The following is an 18,076-nucleotide window of genomic DNA, read 5'->3' on the forward strand; positions in this document are numbered from 1 at the left end:
TAGATCAGTGGTGGTCCCCAACCCCTGGGCTGTGGACCGATACCGGTCCGCAGAGAAAGAATAAATAACTTACATTATTTCAGGTTTATTTATATTTAAGTCTGAATGATGTTTTGTTTTTTAAAAATGACCAGATTCCCTCTGTTACATCCATCTAAGACTCATTCTTGACACTTGTCTCGGTCATGTGATACATTTATCCGTCCTACCCTAAAGGCTGGTCCGTGAAAATATATCCTGACATTAAACCGGTCCGTGACCCAAAAAAGGTTAAGGACCACTGCCCTAGATTCCTTATTACTGTGTCTAGTTTATGTCTAGATATATTACTTTTCCTCATTGAGTCACACTCTAGTGGGTATAAGACCTTTTCCGCAAGAGGACACACCGGAGGTGGTAGGCAGCATGGGAAGCAGCAGATGCTGTCTGTCCGCTGGGGGCTGGCAGCGCTAGGCCAGCAGCTTTACCACGTGCCCCAGCTGGGAGAACTCAATTTCCATCTGGGGAAAAAAACTGGAAGTCACAAGTCATCCCAGCCATTCCCTTAGGCTGCCGTTATCCCAGGAAGCGAAGTAGGGGGAGGGAATACACGTCAGAGACAGGAAAGGTGAGTGTTAGGTCACTGCAGGAGGGACGCACAAGGCCTGATGAGTTTTATAAGTAGTTTATTTTTGCATCTGCAAAACAGATGAGCTGAGACTCTAGTGGCATCAACAGAGAGAGGCAGGAAGAGGCTGTCTGATTGAGACTACACAGGCTTTTGCTGATGTAGGGGCTGGACATGCTCAGATGAGCATATCCTGGTTTGTGGCCTTGGTCACAGACTGTTTTCCTTTCCCAACCCTCAGGTCCCTCCAGAAGGCCTTGTCCCAAGGACACTTTCCAGAACCTTCCCAGGGTGGGGGGACTTGCTTAAGGGGAGGTTGAGGTTGGGTGAGGGGAACTGAAGTTTAAAGAGGCCTTGAGTTGAAAGACACCCTGGACCCAAACCTTACATTCCAGCCTTGTTTTTTTAAGGAAAAGGGGTGAAGGTCTCTTCTCCTGTAGCTACTTCCTGCTGGTTAGGGTCGGTGAAATATCTAGGGGCAGGGGCTGGTCTGGGGTTGGGCTCAGTGGTATGAAGTTAGGTGGTTTGAAGTGGTGACTTGAAGCAACATAGTCTCTCCGATGGACTGGTCTGTGAACGTCCTAAGGCGGTCCTGGAGAAAAGAGGAAAGGAGGTGTATGAGACATGGTCCGAAAATTAAAGCAAGTATGAGGAGCGATTTAGTACCTATGAAAGGGAGTAGCCGTGCGGAGCAATCGCACTTGTTTAACTAAGCATCCTAGGTGCTAGATGACATTCTCTTATCTTAGTGGCTCTTCTAGTTAGCTTAATGAGCCATTTCTCTAACTAGGCCTGATTGGCATAGAAACAGCATTCCTCTTCTAGGAAGAGGCACGGTCCCTCTTTTAGCTGTAACAAGATCCAATTCTCACCTGTTTTGTAAGGTATGGGCTGTGAGAGTCTATTTGGTCCTGTAAATTGACTAAGCTTTTTGCAATATTCTCTAGGCTCTCTTGTAGACTCTCTGATAGGGTTTTGAAGTACTGTAGAGCTGTGACTAGTCCCCCTATATCTGTCCCAACTCCCGAAGTTATGTAGAGAGTTACTGAGAGAGGGATGAGCTGCACTGCCCTCCTCTGCTGGACTTGCTGAGTCACTGGACTAGGCAGGGACTGGTTGTTGGGGGCTGGATCAACACTGGGAGAGAGGTATGCTAGAGAACAGGATTCTGTCCAGTTTGTAGGAAGGCAGAGGTGGGCATCCTTGCTGCAGAGGAAGAATATTCCCTGTTGTGTTAAGCAGGGAGAGAGATGAACTGAGAAGAGGTGAGAAAGAGGAAAGGGAGGTGTGCTCCTTTCTTGAGGAGCGCACCTGTCCGGACTGATAATGCAGATGTCATTGCAGCCACGACTAAGAGTGAGAAATAGGTAGTTGTGTCAGGTGCAGTGAAAATGAGAGGGAGCAGTGAGGTGATCCAAGGGAAAGGGGGGGTAACAGCAGTTAAAAGAAGAGGCTTGAAATGTGGGAAAGGAGAACTGGACTGGCTGGAGAAAGCGGCTGTTTGTCTCAGGAGAGAGCTGGTAATTTATTCATTGAAACTAAAGTGTGCTTGGAAGTTGCATGCTGTTTTTGGCAGATGGTTAACTGAAGTGTTCCCTGAAGTTCTGGAGAAGTAGAAGGGGGCTTGACTTAGTAGGGGAGTGTGTAGAGCAGTGGAGTCAACCTGGTCCCTACCGCCCACTAGTGGGCGTTCCAGCTTTCAAGGTGGGTGGTAGTGGAGCACCAAAGTATAAATAAAAAGATAGATTTAACTATAGTAAGTTGTTTTATAAAGATTTATTCTGCCAAACTTAGCGAAAATTCGACATAAAGTACTTGGTAAGTAATTATTATTATATGCTTTAACTTGCTGTAATTCTGCTTTATAAATCTTGTAAAGTTACTTCCCTACTCTATAAATTACCATTACTGTAGAACCAGTGGGCAGTTAGAAAATTTTACTACTAACAGAGATACAAAAGTGGGCGGTAGGTATAAAAAGGTTGACTACCCCTGGTGTAGAGCAACAGAGTCATTTTTGTGGGTGACATTAGGGGTGAGTGTTTTTAAATGGCTGCGTGAGTGTATGATGGGAAAGGTGCATTCGCAGTCAGTGTATGTGTTAATTTCGCATCCCTGGGCGAGGGTCAGTGCTCTGGTGAGAACTACTAATTCAGCTTGTTGGGATGTGGTTTCTAGGGGGAAGGATTTGGCCTTCATAGTTTGGTGGAGGGAAAGGCTTAAATTCAGGAGGGAGGGTGAGTTTGTGTAGCAAGTAAATCAGAAAGACTGGAAAGGAACAAACTGTTATTGGTTGTCCAAAAGTGAGTTTTTTGCTGTCTTATCCATCTCATCCTAGGATGGGGATTGGTCAGCTGAAATAAAGAGGAAGGAGGGAATAAAGCGGTGATTTCCTAGATGACAGAGGAAGGGGGTGATCAGTGATTTGGAGGGAATACTGTGGACCTCAACAATCGAGATGGAGGAAGGAAACAGCAGTTCTAAAAATGGAGGGGTACCAAATCAGTGGCCCCCATAGCTAACAGGAAAGAAATGCCTTACCGGTGACCTGTAGAGCTCCCCGAGGCGTCACCATTCAGATGGTGGAGGTGGGGGCCTGTGGTGAGGTTTCCTTTTTCCCCCAGGATGCCAAACAGTGCTGCTGCATCCAGGCTGGTGCTGGCAGCACAGCTCATGGCCCGCTCCTGCTCATGGATCCTCTGAGAATTAAGCCATCTATCCAGAAGCTGGAGGGAGAAGAGGATAAGAGGAGAGGTCTGTTTAGCTGCATCCCAGAGGACAGAAAGCTATTCTTGAACCTGGCTGTGACAAAGTATCGGGACAAGACTTCTGACAGCTGGACCTCTGTTGCCAACAGGCAGGTTACACGTGGGCCTGGCACCAGAGGCCTTCAGCCCTCCAGCCTCCAGCTTTTCTCTTCTTGAGCAGCATGGGCACGACGGTGTGGGTGTTGCTGCCTGCCAGCGAGCACATGGCCCGAAGGGTCTCCTTCTCAGTGTCGTGCTCCAGCTGCAACCTGAGCAGATACAGGATGTTCTCCACAATTTCCTTCACCTACAGGGTAGAGCCAGAGAACCTCAGTCATTCCTTCTTTACTTCCTTTCTTCCCCCTCCCTCTCTACCCAATCCTCAAACTCAGGGGGCCTACTGGCCAACCTGTCAGTGTTTCTTCTTAAGGCCAGTTCTGGGGTGCCAGACCCAGACCAGCAGAAACCACAAAAGGAATTCCAGAATGTTGTGCCAAAGCCCACTAGAGCAAATACCTGCCCACAGCCCTAAAGGCAGAGGGGACCCGCAGGCGACTCAGGAGACACAGGATCCCTCCTGAAGAAGGCAAAGGCCCTGGAGACACTCAGGGCTTTCCCTCCCAGCTAAGATCAACTTCCACCCATGAAACTGCAGGGACAGCCCAGCCTGTGTCAGCGCAATGGATTAAAAAGCAACGACCTGGAATACTGAGGTCACCCGTTCAAATCCCTGGGCTTGCCTAGTCAAGGCACATATGGGAGTTGATGCTTCCTCCCCCGTTCTCTCTCTCTCTAAAAGTGAATAAGTAAAATCTAAAATAAAATAGAGACAGAGAGACAGAGAGAGAGAGAGAGAGAGAGAGAGAGAGGAGGAAGGAAAGGGAAGGGAAAATAAGAGAAAAGAAAAAAGAAAACTGCAGAGACAGGGGCATTGCATGTGGAAGGACCATTAAGGCTCTTGTCTGGCCCTCAGGTCTCTAATCTCCGAACCTCAGGAAAGCCCCCCACCCCTTTTTTTTTTGTATTTTTCCGAAGCTGGAAACGGGGAGAGACGGTCAGACAGACTCCCGCATGCGCCCGACCAGGATCCACCCGGCATGCCCACCAGGGGGCAACGCTCTGCCCACCAGGGAGCGATGCTCTGCCCCTCCGGGGCGTTGCTCTGTTGTGAACAGAGCCACTCCAGCACCTGGGGCAGAGGTCAAGGAGCCATCCCCAGCGCCTGGGCCATCTTTGCTCCAATGGAGCCTCGTTGTGGGAGGGGAAGAGAGACAGAGAGGAAGGAGACGGGGAGAGGTGGAGAAGCCGATGGGCGCCTCTCCTGTGTGCCCTGGCCGGGAATCGAACCTTGGACCCCTTGCACGCCAGGCCGATGCTCTACCATTGAGCCAACCAGCCAGGGCCTAGCCCATTTTATTGAAATACCTCAAGGACACCCCCATGGTGTCCTTCCATTTCTGAAACCTGGGCCAGGCGAGTCACATAAATGACGGGAGGCAATGGGTGTCTGGGGGTGGGAGACAGGAGGGTCTGGAGAGCCAATGTTTATATAACGGGGATGGTAGCCACACACAGTTGCCCTATGTGACCCCATTTTAAAGTGTTTGTTTTTCAATGCAATGAGAAATGTAGAGTTTTTCATGCTAAACCTTCCCAGTTTTACGTTCGCCTAAAAGAAAATTTACGCAAAGGTCAGAACCATTCTGTGAGCTTGTTAGCAATCCACAGCCTTACCCTTCACAGCAGTCTGAGCCCCCTGCCACTCCTGGGATTCAGGGTCAATCTCCCAACAATGCCTATGCCCCTTCACAGACTGGTCATTTACTGAGGAATCGGCCACCAGGTAGGAGGCACTGCAGTTACAAACTCAGGATTACAATGTCAGAGCTCAGTGGGACCACAGAGAAAATTTAGTGCAAGCCTGCTTGTGAGAAGTGAGTGAATTAAAGCCACATGAGGACAGGGATGTGCCCAAGGCCCCCCAGCTGGTCAGTCACAGAGCCAGTGGAAGAGCCCAGAGCTCTTGGCTTTCAGTACAGAGCTCCCACCATTGCACCACACTACCTCTATGATGTCTGTGCCCCGCTCCTCCATGAGAGCACTCATCAACTGGGCTGAAGCCACAGATACCTCGGCCCTGCTGTCAGTCAGGTCCTCCTCTGCCATCAGCACCAGGTTGGTGAGCTGGGTCTGAGTGAAGAACTCAGCAAACGCCTGCAAAAGGGAGGAAGTGGGCTGGAAGTGGGGTCCCCTGCCTGAAATAGCCTGTGCCATCCCCCCTGGTTGGGGAGGGCTCCTCCGGGGACGTGATGTGCTTTTGTCCTAGGCCTGTGCTGCCGGCCCAGCTCCTAGAAGACTCGCTCACTGGGCTGGCGTGTTTGGGGATGGGGGAAAGAGAACTCTGACCTCAGATGCCGTGTGGGCTCAGAGGTCAGTGTTTGCAGAGCAGAGCACCGGGACAGGAGGGTTGGGGCTGAGACCCGCACTGCCATCTCTCTGAGGCACAGGTTGAGTCTACACATTGCTCACAAAGCACCGTTAGCACGAAGCAAGTGCTTCTGGGCGGGCGAGTAACAAGGAAGGAGTAGGGCTCATGATGCTCAAGGGGAACAAAGGGCAGCGTGTGGCAGGAAACCTCCCCCAAAGGAAAAGTTCCCATCTAGTAATGGAAGGGGAAGGGAGATGGGATCAGAGAGTCCCACCCCAGGAGGCTATAACACCATGTGGATGAGAGGCCCAGGCTCCCCCTACTTTGTCTCTGGTCCTGACACCTCACCTTTGCAATCTCAAAGGTATTCTGGTTGAAAATGTTGGCACTATAAACTTCTATCTTGCCATCATCTTCCCGCAAGCCAGATGTCTTCCTCTGCATCTCTGAAACAAAGACAATGGGCCCGACCCCTCAGACACTCAGAAGGCATCCTAGCTCCCCGCTTCCCCACCTCGTACCCTCAAATTCCAACCGAACTAAGTCAGCTGGGGCTATGTACATCTAGTGGGGCTGAGAGAGGAGCAATGGGAATTAACGTCCTCGAGGAAGGCAGGGGGCTGAGGTCAAAGGAACCCCCACATTACCTGCCTCAGAGCAGAGACAGGATGGGGTAAAAGTATGGGGCTCAACCAGAGGAGGAGAAAAGATGTCAAAAATCTGTTTCCCGTGTTGGTGTTTTCTCCCAAGAGATTATCTGTGGATGGTTGGGGGCAGGTTGCTCAAAGGAAATGCGGTACTCAGGTAGCTTCTTGGCTGTCACTCTTCTGGGACTGGGTGTGTGGGGACGGCCGGGCCTAGGTGGGAGGCTGGAGGGGGGGTGACAGAGAGGGTTCCCCATACTCTTTTTCCGCAAGAGGACACAGTAGAGTTGGTAGACAGCCTTCGAAGACTGGAAGCGAATACTGGCCGCTGGGTCCTGGCAGTGCTTGGCCAGCAGCATTACCAAGTTCTCCAGCCGGGTGAACTCAATTTCCATCTGGGGAGAAAAGCGGAAGTCAGAAGTCATCCCAGCCATTCCCCTTAGGCTGAGATGTCACAGGAAACGAAGTAGGGGGTGGGAATGCCCATGTCAGAGACAGGAAAGGTGAAATTGGGTGAGGTGAACGGCAGTGAACTGTGGCCATAAAGGACATAAGGGATCACAGTTTTTAAATAACCTTACTTCCCCCCCTTCTTTGCCTCTTGACACCCCACTCATCTGTCAAGCCTACCTCAAATGCCTCTTCCCCAATAAAGCTATCCTTGACCCCCTCACTTGGAACTGTTTAGGTCTTTCATTCTCATATATTTGGTTAATATATTTATTATCAACTTGTATTTAAATTTGTTCTATGCATGTCCTCTCCCCACTGGACTGTAAGACACATGACGTCAGGAAACTGTCTTGGTCATCTGTGCATTCACTACAGCACCTAGCACAGTGCCTGGCACAAGGTGAGTATTTAGTAACTGTTAGTTCAGACAAACAGCATCAAACCGAACCAAGTGGAATGAAACATAATTGGTGGGTGCGGACAAAGACCAAGTAGAAGATGTCAGAAGGGAGAAAGGAGAAAACAAGTTGGAATGCACAGGAGAAAACAGGATGAGGCCTGGGGTGTGTGTGGGGGGGTAGAAATGGGAGGAGGAGAGGGAGTGACCGAGGCTAGGTAATGTAAGGAATGAAGTTTGGGATAAAGGTAGGGATTAGGGCAACCAGACAAGTATGAGGGCCGCTGGGCTCCCACTCACTTTGAAGTTGTCCATTTTTGCAGTAAAATCAAGAATTCTGGCAGCACAGCTCATGGCCCGCTCCTGCTCATGGATCCTCTGAGAATTAAGCCATCTATCCAGAAGCTGGAGGGAGAAGAGGATAAGAGGAGAGGTCTGTTCAGCTGCATCCCAGAGGACAGAAAGCTATTCTTGAACCTGGCTGTGACAAACTATCGGGACAAGACTTCTGACAGCTGGACCTCTGTTGCCAACAGGCAGGTTACACGTGGGCCTGGCACCAGAGGCCTTCAGCCCTCCAGCCTCCAGCTTTTCTCTCATCTAGGAGCCAGAAATCTCCATTCCTACACCCCCTTCTTTCACGTTAAAGCAATGGCTCTCAAAATATATTGACTCTGATTCATTTCAGTGGGTCAACACACCCCAGTGTTCCTACCCACCTCCTCCCGTTCTTAAGTAGGAAGAGAACTCGGCAGTAACCAAAAAGAATCACTATATTCACAGTTTCCAGGGTAAAGTGCGTGTAAATCTGCTTGAATAAAATAATTATGAATGGGCCTGACTTGTGGTGGCGCAGTGGGATAAAGCGTTGACCTGGAAGTGCTGAGGTCGCCGGTTCAAAACCCTGGCTTGCCTGGTCAAGGCACATATGGGAGTTGATGCTTCCAGCTCCTCCCCCCCCTTCTCTCTCTCTGTCTCTCTCTCTCTCTCCTCTCTAAAATGAATAAAAAAAATAATTATGAATGATTTCACTTAAAAAACACAATGCATTATATTTTGAACTGAATAATGAAAATACAACACTATGTATGGGATGCAGCTAAAGTAATGTCATAAGGGAAATGTATAGCACTAAATATCTATATTAGAAAAGGAGAAATATCTGAAGTCAATAATCTGAGTTTCCACTTAGGAAAATAAAACTAATATATCTAATAAATTCAAAGCTAGTAAAAGAAAATACAACAGATAATATCAAAAATCAATGAAATTGAAAACAAAAACAAAAATATGAAGAGAATGAATAGAAAAAACAAACAAAAAGCTGGTTCTTTTAAAAGATCAATACTATTAATAAACTTCTAGCAAGACAAAGCAGAAAAAAAGACACAAGAATGAAAACTCTCTGCAGACATTAAAGCATAATAAGGAATACTACCGACAACTCTCACATAAATTCAACAATTTCGATAAAACGGAAACAATCAGTTTTACATAAACTAATACTCACTTAGGATAAACAGGTAGTCTGAATAATCCTATAACTCCTTTATAGACTGAACATGAAGATTTTAAAAACTTCCTATAAGAAAAATCTCCATGTCAAGATGGTATTAATGGTGAATTCTTCTAAACACCTAAATAAGAAATAATATCAATTTTTCTCAGAATCTTCTATGAGTTAGAAAAGAGAACACTTCCTAACTTGTTTTATGAGGCCAATATTAACTTGATACGCAAATCAACAAAGACTGCAAAAATGAAAAAGAAAGAAAACTACAAGTCAACATTTCTCATGACCATAGACACAAAAAGCCTCAACAAAATATTAACAAATTAAGCCCAGCAGTATATAGAAAGAATAATACACCACAATTAAGTGTGGTCTAAACTAGGAATGCAAGACTGCTTTTATACTTGAAAATTAATGTAATAGTCTACAGAAGAAAATTAACATGATCATATCAATTGATGCAGAAAGTATTTTACAGAATTCAACATCTCTTCATATTCAAAATTCTCAGCAAACTAGGAATAGAAGCAAACTTTCTAATTTGATGAATGGCATCTATAGAAAGCCTATAACAGACATCATATTTAGTGGTGTTGAGAATGAACGACTTTCCCCAAAGCTGGGAATGAGGCAAAGATGGCTACTATCACCACTCCTATTTAACATTATGCTGGAAGTCCTAGCAAGTACAATAAGGAATAAAAATGAAATAAAAGGTAGAAAATTAGAAGGAAAAAAAATGAAATGGTCCCTATTTGCAAACAAGATGATTTCTACATAGAAATATTCTAAACAATTTCACAGCCCCGACCAAAAGTCTTATATGTAAACCCGAAAATGCAACTGAATTTCTATATGCTAGGAATGAAAAATTGGAAATCAAAATCTTCTGAATGATTGCATTTATAATATCAAAAATTGAAGTATTTAGATATGCACAGTATCTTAATGCTGAAAACTCCAAATACTAATTAACAAAATCAAAATAGATTGAACAATAATGAGACATAAACTTGATTATGGATTAGAAGACTCAACATCATCAAGATTTCAATTCTTATAAGCTGAATCTATGGATTTAAGGCAACTCCATAAAAGATACAAAGAAGAAAGAGAAATTATATCACACAATTTTAAGACTTTACTAAAGCCATTTACACACTGGAATACTACACAGCTGTAAAAAAGAAGAAAATCTTACCCTTTGTGACAGCATGGATAGACCTGGAGATTATTATAAGTGAAATAAGCCAGTCAGAGAAAGACAAATACCATATGATCTCACTTCTATGTGGAATCGAATGTAAACAAACTGAACTGATGAACGAAAGAGAAAGTCATGACAGCTGTCAGACGGAGTAGGGGGAGGGGACTGGATGAGAGAAGGTGAAGACATCAGTCAGAAAACATACAAACACAACACACAGACAACCGTGTGGCTACAGCCAGAGGGAAAGGGTGGTGGGGGCTAGGTGGGGTGGGCAAAAATGGGAAAATGGAGGCCAAGAGACTTTGCTTGGGGCAGAGGGCACATGATGCAGTGTGCAGAAGGGGTTTTATTGGTGTGTACACTTGAAACCTGGATGGATTTACAAACCAATGTCATCCAATAAATTCAGTTAATAAAATACATAAGTAATTTAAAAGACTTTACGAAGCTAAAATAATCAAGATAGTGTGGTACTGATGAAAAGATAAAAAAACCAGTGGAACACAACGCAGAGTCCAACACAGATCTACACAAACAAGGCCAATCGATTCTGACAAATGTATAAATGCAATTCAATACATGAAGGATCCTGTTGAAACAATTGCAAAATATTGAACTGCAACCTAAATCTCATACTTTATATAAAAATTAATTCAAGATGGGTCACAGGTTTAAATGTAAAACATAAAACTAAACAGCTTTCAGAAGAAAACAGAGAAGAAATACTCAGGACCTACTTCTTGGACATGACACCAAATCACAATTCAAGAAAGAAAAAAATATAAAATAGACTTCATCAAAATTTAGGACGTTGGCTCTTTAGAGGACCCTGTCAAGAGAATGCCAGGACAAAGTACAGGTGGCTCTCTCTGTGGAGCACGCCCCTGCCCCAGGTGCACTTTTCTTGCCTCTCCCTTTCTTAAGCTCCAAGCGCCCTTCTTTCGCCCTGTAACTAGTTTCCTGAGCCCATTTCTCCAACAGCTCACTTCTTCTACCTATGTAACTTTCCTTTTATTTATTTATTTATTTATTTATTTTGTATTTTTCCAAAGCTAGAAGTGAGGAGGCAGTCAGAGAGACTCCCGCATGCGCCAGGCTGTGATCCACCTGGCATGTCCACTAGGGGGCAATGCTCTGCCTATCTGGGGTGTTACTCCCTTGCTGCCGGAGCCATTTTAGCGCCTGAGGCGGAGGCCATGGAGCTATCCTCAGTGCCCCGGCAAACTTTGCTCCAATGGAGCCTTGGCTGCGGGAGGGTAAGAGAGACAGAGAGGAAGGAGAGGGGGAGGGGTGGAGAAGCAGATGGGCGCCTCTCCTATGTGCCCTGGCCAGGAATCAAACCCGGGACTTCACACACTGGGCCGATGCTCTACCACTGAGCAAGTGGCCAGGGCCCTACCTCTGTGACTTTCTAAACTTTCTCTTGAAGTTCAGGGTAAAAATAAGTTAAACTACAGATTGGATAAAAACATTTGCAAATTATGAATCTGACGAAAGACATGTGGCCATTAAATTTAGTGAAAGAAACCAATCTCATAAAAGCTGACATACTGGATAATTCCATGTGTATAACATTCTCAAAATGACAAAGTTACTGAGACAAAGAATAGAGTGGCGGCTGCCCGGGAATAGAGACAAGGGGGAGAGGAGATACGGCTAAAAAGGGGTAGCATGAGGGAATTTCTCTTGGGGAGGGAGTATCCTATATCATTATGGTGGTGGTGGTGATGGGGACACAATTCTATAAAAAAGATCAATTGCAGCCCTGGCCAGGTAGCTCAGCGGTAGAGTGTCAGCCTGGTGTGCAGGAGTCCCGGGTTCGATTCCCGGCCAGGGCACACCGGAGAGGCGCTCATCTGCTTCTCCACCCCTCCCCCTCTCCTTCCTCTCTGTCTTTCTCTTCCCCTCCTGCAGCCAAGGCTCCATTGGAGCAAAGTTGGCCCGGGCACTGAGGACGGCTCTGTGGCCTCTGCCTCAGGTGCTAGAATGGCTCTAGTTGCAGCAGAGCGGTGCCTCAGATGGGCGGAGCATCGCCCCCTGGTGGGCATGCCGGGTGGATCCCGGTCGGGTACATGTGGGAGTCTGTCTGACTGCCTCCCCGTTTCTAGCTTCAGAAAAAAAAAAGAAAAAAAGAAAAAAAAAATCATGTTCACCCAGAACCTCTGAATGTGACCTTGTTCAGAATTAAGGTCTTTGTAGATAATTCAAGTTAAGGTGAATTAGTATTGAATATGGTGGGTCCTAATCCAATGACTGTTGTCATTAGAAAGAAAAAAACACACACACAGAAGAATGCTCTGTGAAAATAAATGGGGCAGAGATTGAAAAGAGCTGTAACTAAGCCAAGACACTACAAGTTGCCAGGGGCCACCAGAAGCTAGGAGAGACGCATGAAACAGATGCTCCCTCACAGCCTCCAGGAGGAACCAACCTCGCTGAGACCCTGATTCTGGACTTCTAGCCTTTGGAACTGTGAGAGAATGTAATTCTGTTGTCTGAAGCCACTCATCTGTGGTACTCTGTTATGGCAGCCCTAGGACACCAATACACTATCGGGGGCTTCGTCCCACTGACCTCCAAGCAGTTCTCCATCCAAGTGGGTGTCTCAAGAACAAGTGCCTCCATTAGACTTTGGAGGGATTGCAGAGTCTCATCCAACAGAACCTGAGGGGAAAAGAGAATTGCAGAGGTATCAGCTCCAACGCCCCTTTCTAAACTCTGCTCAGCACTCTGGCTCTCTCTCCCAGGACGCCTTCCTGGAAAACGGCTGCTCCAAAGGTTTCTCCCTACCTTCCAAGCGCTGCCTGCCCGCCATTCACTTGAACAGATTCCTGTGTTGTTTTCACCAGAGCACAAAGGTCCACCTGCTGTGCACTTTGTCCTGGTGGGCTGGGAGTTCCCCATAACATGGCTGCCCCGCCCCCTCCACCCTCACTCCCTCACTGGAGCCCACCAGGGACTCTGCCATGGGGAGCAGCCATGACTGAGGGCTGGCCAGGCAAGCTGCAGGGCACCTGAGTCACAAAAGCTAGGACAGTGGGCTTCTCTCTCTCGCCCTTGACTGAACTCAGTGGCCTTGCAAAAAAGAGGAAGCTATCGGAAGAAAGAGCAATAAAACAGGAAAGGGAGGGAACAATAGAAAAATGTGAAAGAGCCAGGAAGATGGAAAGAAAGGAACTAAGAGAAGGAGGAACATGTGACTATTACAGGAAAGGGTACAGGCAATCTGGGATGATATCTTAGTGTTTCGGTTCCTCAGAGGCTTGAGGGAATGGGGGACCAGTGATGGCGATGGAGTTGCCTTGTCAGACACATCCTGAAAACAGAGGAAGCCTGTGACAGAAGTAATGAAAGACAGGCCTGCCAGGTACTTCCAAAATCCCATCCAAAAAATTCTTGGCAAAAAGTCGTCACAGGGCTCTGTGGCCTCTGCCTCAGGCGCTAGAATGGCTCTGGTTGCGGCAGAGCAACGCCCCAGATGGGCACATCGCCCCCTGGTGGGCATGCTGGGTAGATCCCGGTCGGGTGCATGCGGGAGTCTGTCTGACTGCCTCCCCGTTTCCAGCTTCAGAAAGATACAAAAAAAAAAAAAGTCGTCACAGGTATTGTACTGTAATTTTTAAAACTCCTTATGCAAGAAGCAGAAGCAGAAAATAGAAGGTGGGGACCGACCAGGGGATAAAGAGCTGAAATAGAACCAGGGCAGCAGAGGCAGAGTGGGTGGCATGTTGTTACTTGAAGTTACTGATGATGGTCATTGTCTTCTGTCTAATGGGGCTGGAGATGGACGTCAATGGCTCCTCCCTGATTAGCTCCTGTCACACATACACACAGAGGATGGTGAACATATTCTTCTTGCCTGCCTCTACCTCCTCCCACTCCAGGTTTCATTCATGAGAAGGTGAAATGTAGAATGACTAGGGACTCCAAAAGACTCTGAGGACATCACCTCTCTCCTACTCCCAACCACACCTTCCCCACAGGACTCATTTCTGCTTTGAGGATGGGAAAGGGGGCACTAATAGAAAAAGCAACACCAGAAGATCTGGACTTCTACCTTCAGGCCTAGCCTAGGAGTGTTACCAACAGTTCCCACAGGACCCACCCTCCCTATCCATGCACTCCCTCCTCCATCCCCGAGAGGTACTCACCACCATACAGATTACAACTGAAGAGGAAGACAGGGGAGGGGAAAGAGAGGGGTGGTGAAGCAGATGGTTCATTCTCCTGTGTGCCTTGACTGGGAATTCTAAACACCAGGCTGCCGCTCTACCACTGAGCCAACCAGCCAGGACCCCAACTCTCTCTCTCTCTTTTTTTTTACAGACAGAGAGTCAGAGAGAAGGATAGACAGGGACAGACACACAGACAGGAAGGGGGAGATGAGAAGCATCAATCATTAGTTTTTCATTGTGCGTTGCAACACCTTACTTAACTGTTCATTGATTGCTTTCTCATATGTGCCTTGACCGTGGGCCTTCAGCAGACCGAGTGACCCCTTGCTCAAGCCAGCGACCTTGGGCTCAAGCTGGTGAGCTTTTGCTCAAACCAGATGAGCCCGCGCTCAAGCTGGCGACCTCGGGGTCTCGAACCTGGGTCTTCCGCATCCGAGTGACCCCTTGCTCAAGCCAGCGACCTTGGGCTCAAGCTGGTGAGCTTTTGCTCAAACCAGATGAGCCCGCGCTCAAGCTGGCGACCTCGGGGTCTCGAACCTGGGTCTTCCGCATCCCAGTTCAATGCTCTATCCATTGCGCCACCGCCCGGTCCGGCTGACTCTCTTTTTTTTAATTGACGTCACTATTTCTCTCCCATGGAGAGTCTTAAATAGTCGCTTCTTTCTTGGGGAGGCATTCATACAAAGTATATTAAAGAACTTTGTTTTCATATGGCTCATAATAGAAGCAGAGCCTGGCTGAGAATTAATATTCTTTTCAATTTTTTCCAGAAGTGTGTTGACCAACATCTGGTTAGACTCTACAGGATCATTCTTCAGTTTCTGAAGAGCTAAAATGAGAAAAGAGGTCAACACAGATTCTCAGTCTCCAAGGACTCTTGACCCAATCCCCGTTATTTTCTATCCACATGTCAGATTACATTATAACTTCATACAGAATACTTTGTCACTGTAATAGTAATACTGTTTTATGTAGGACAATGTTTAAATACAAACTGTTTTTTAAAAAGGAAAGGAAGAGAAGTACTCAATACCGAAAAAAAAACCCAATGTCTATATTTTCATACCCGTTCTTGCACTATTTCTTAAATATCTAATATAGACATATTTTTATGAAAATAGAATTGATATTTCTTCCTATAAAATATTCCTCTATATAATAGAATATCCAATGACATGATTTTAGCATAACTTCTTTGATGAACCCCTTATTAGTGAGTAACTAGGTGTTTGCAATGTCTCACTGTTATAAACCACAACCATTCATTCACTCAGCAACTATTTATTGAGACTGTCATCAAGCACTGTGCCATGTGCTGGGGACACAGTGGGGAATATGAAAGAAGATTCCCCATAGCCAAGAACTTAACTCTCTAGTGCAGGAACAATCAAGTAAGGAAGTAAACATGAATTAAGTACAAAGAAGGAAATTTAAGAGTGCTGAGAACAAATAACTGGGAAGGACCCCTTAAGATAGGCCACTCAGAAAGAGCCTTTCTGAGAAGGTGACAGCTGAGCTAAAATCCAAAGAATGAGAGCCACCCACTGAGCCAGCCCCATAAAGAGCAAGGGCACAAGCACTCCCAGTTGAGGACGGGGGTGAGGGGTCTATTCACAGTGCAGAAAGTAGCAGTGTGGCTTCTAGTGATGGAAAGTGATGTAGCTAAGGGTGCAGAGAAGTCAGCAGCCAGATCTGGCAGGACCTTGTGGCCCAGAGCAAGGGACCAGACTTTGATGCAAAGAGCAGTGGAAAGCCACTGAAGAGGCTGAAGCAAGGGGGTGACATGACCCGCTGTACGTTTCAGAGAGAACCTGGCTGCTGTGTGGAAAGTAATGCAGAGAAAGAAGAGGGTGCTGGGGGCTGTCAGAGTGGTCCAGTTAGGGAATGGGGGTGTACAGCTTAGAATCAGGTGGGAACAGAGGGAATGGAGACAAGAAATTGCTTATAGCAAAGGATAAAAGGAACGGAAGAATGTTGTTCCATAAAACTAAAAGAACCTCAAGCCCATCAAAGTCTTCGCTCCACGTTGATCTCATTTATATTAGGGACAGAAAAAAAGAACCAGGCTTAAGCCGTACAGAAAAATGTACAATTCTTGAAAGAACTGCTCTTTAACAAGATTTGTTAGGTACTAGCTATAGGTGGAAATGAATTAGAATTGCTTTCCTTGGGAAAAATTCTCTCCTGTCTATAGACAGTGTTTCATGGAGATGGGTAGGAAAAGGAAGGCAAAATGACTTCTAACAAGTAGACTGAGCCTAGGATTTCCATTCTGGATGGACTTCCCCTGAAATCCCCTGTAGTGGCTGGGAATAGGTGTCTACTACACAGCAAAAACATCAATTGTAAAATCTAAGGGGAACAGAGGTACAAAGTATCAGAATTGAAGCCAGGGTTCAAGACGTCAGGGGACAGATGCTCCTACTTCATTATTTATGGGCTAAACGTAGCATGGCTATTCTCCGGGAAGCAACAAACAACTGCACTGCCCTGGGCCAAAGCTGTAAGTGTGCTGCCTACTTGCCTGTCCTTACCGTCCCCGCCCCAGCCCCAGAGTCTGAGTCAATTCAGCACAAATGATTCTGGGACATTCATGTGCCCAGCAAAGCTCAGTGCTTTCCATGCTCTGTATTCAATCCTTGAAACAATGTTTAAGATCAGCACTCTTATCCTCATGATGCAGATGAAGAAACTGTGGCACAGAAACAAAGTAACTCGCCCAGGTTCACAGGGCTCTTCCTCAAGAGATCTAGTATTGACACTGGTCTGGCTAATGCTGGAGCTGGTGTTTTCTACCACACCACCGACTCTGTGGCCAGGAAGGACCCTTAATAGTCATTTACCATTTCACTCTCTAAAGAAAGAGCTGTGAATGAACTGTCCACATCAAGCACACACACAGACTTGGCCATCTCCAGTTGTCTGCTAGGCATTTCCTCTCAGACTTGATTCCACCATTACCTCAAAGGGGCATATCCAAAATATTACCTCAAAGCAATCACCAGGAAGCTCAAATTAAGCCCAAACCACAAGGCAAAGCCTCTGAGGACAGGCAACGGCAACACTAGAACAACAAACCAGTGGCATTCATGTCAGGACACTCAGATATACACGTAACACCCTTGAAGAGCAAAGGGCTGAGATGGAGGAACAGGAGCTATCAAAGCAAACTTTCTCCTCATCTCCTCTCTACATAAAAGGACGGAAACTGTGGCATGGAAAATAGTCAAGAATAAATAATTTGGCCTTGCCCAGCTGGCTCAGTGGTAGAGTGCGCATCAGCCCGGTGTCTGGATGTCCCGGGTTCGATTCCCTATCAGGGCAAACTGGAGAAGCAACCATCTGCTTCTCCACATCTCCTCCCTCCCTCTCTCTCCCTCCTACAACCATGTCTCCATTGGTTTCAGCACAGCGGCCCTTGACACTAGGATGGATCCCTGGAGCCTCCAACTTAGGTGCTAAAAAAATGGCTTGGTTGTGAGCATGGCCCCAGATGAGCAGAGTTATCAGCCCCAGACGGGGATTGCCTGGTGGATCCTGGTCGGGGAGCGTGAGAGTCTATCTCCCCTCCTCTCACTTGGAAAGGGGGGGGGAATAAAAGGTATAAATAATTCAATACTCATTTCCATTTGCTACTGGAATGAAATGAACCACCCACCAATACCACAAGCACTCTGAATTTCTCCTAGCTCCCATTAGAAGAGTCAAGAACTGTGTTTAAGGGCGCACCCCAACAAAAAGAAACACAAAAATTAGAACAGCAGGCTTCTCATTGGCAACAAAGAAAGCCCGAATATAATAGTACAACATCTTCAAAGTGCTGAGAGAAAATAAATGTCGGTCTAGAATTGTGTCACTAGTAAAGCTCTCAGGTAAGAGTGAGGTTATAGCAAGAAATTATC

The 18,076-nt window shown here is 46.5% G+C and overlaps 3 protein-coding genes across 7 annotated transcripts in view; all 3 read right to left on the reverse strand.

Moving 5' to 3' along the window:
• LOC136395739 (calcium/calmodulin-dependent protein kinase kinase 2-like) overlaps positions 1–18,076 on the reverse strand; it is a 1,028,348-nt gene that overhangs the window by 398,947 nt on the left and 611,325 nt on the right.
• Positions 667–14,508, reverse strand: LOC136395735 (maestro heat-like repeat-containing protein family member 7). Of its 5 annotated transcripts, none has more exons than XM_066370993.1 (8): positions 14,436–14,508; positions 12,574–12,663; positions 7,577–7,681; positions 6,686–6,821; positions 6,131–6,228; positions 5,419–5,568; positions 3,149–3,661; positions 667–1,199 (listed from the first exon to the last, which is right to left on the reverse strand). In XM_066370993.1, the coding sequence occupies exons 2-7, from the start codon at positions 12,622–12,624 to the stop codon at positions 3,470–3,472; spliced, it is 732 nt and encodes a 243-aa protein (XP_066227090.1). In that variant the 5' UTR covers positions 12,625–12,663; positions 14,436–14,508; the 3' UTR covers positions 667–1,199; positions 3,149–3,469. The 5 variants fall into 5 exon arrangements, with proteins under 5 accessions (XP_066227090.1, XP_066227088.1, XP_066227087.1 ...); XM_066370991.1 differs by lacking the exon at positions 14,436–14,508 and adding an exon at positions 13,735–14,238; XM_066370990.1 differs by lacking the exon at positions 14,436–14,508 and adding an exon at positions 12,790–14,238.
• LOC136395733 (maestro heat-like repeat-containing protein family member 7) overlaps positions 14,726–18,076 on the reverse strand; it is a 49,337-nt gene continuing 45,986 nt past the window's right edge. The window contains exon 20 of the mRNA XM_066370987.1: positions 14,726–15,003. Coding sequence (XP_066227084.1) covers positions 14,741–15,003 — 263 coding nt within the window. The 3' untranslated portion in view covers positions 14,726–14,740. The remainder of the gene's footprint in view (positions 15,004–18,076) is intronic.

The sequence above is a fragment of the Saccopteryx leptura genome, chromosome 2 (genome assembly GCF_036850995.1).
Source record: "Saccopteryx leptura isolate mSacLep1 chromosome 2, mSacLep1_pri_phased_curated, whole genome shotgun sequence".
NCBI lineage: Eukaryota > Metazoa > Chordata > Mammalia > Chiroptera > Emballonuridae > Saccopteryx > Saccopteryx leptura.

Coding starts and splice junctions, on each gene's coding strand:
- LOC136395735 (XM_066370989.1), bottom strand. CDS start 12,903: ATGGGGAACTCCCAGCCCACCAGGACAAAGTGCACAGCAGGTGGACCT. Junction 6,822..7,576: donor CAAAAATGGACAACTTCAAA/GTGAGTGGGAGC, acceptor TTTTCTCCCCAG/ATGGAAATTGAGTTCACCCG. Junction 6,229..6,685: donor TGTCCTCTTGCGGAAAAAGA/GTATGGGGAACC, acceptor TCTTTGTTTCAG/AGATGCAGAGGAAGACATCT.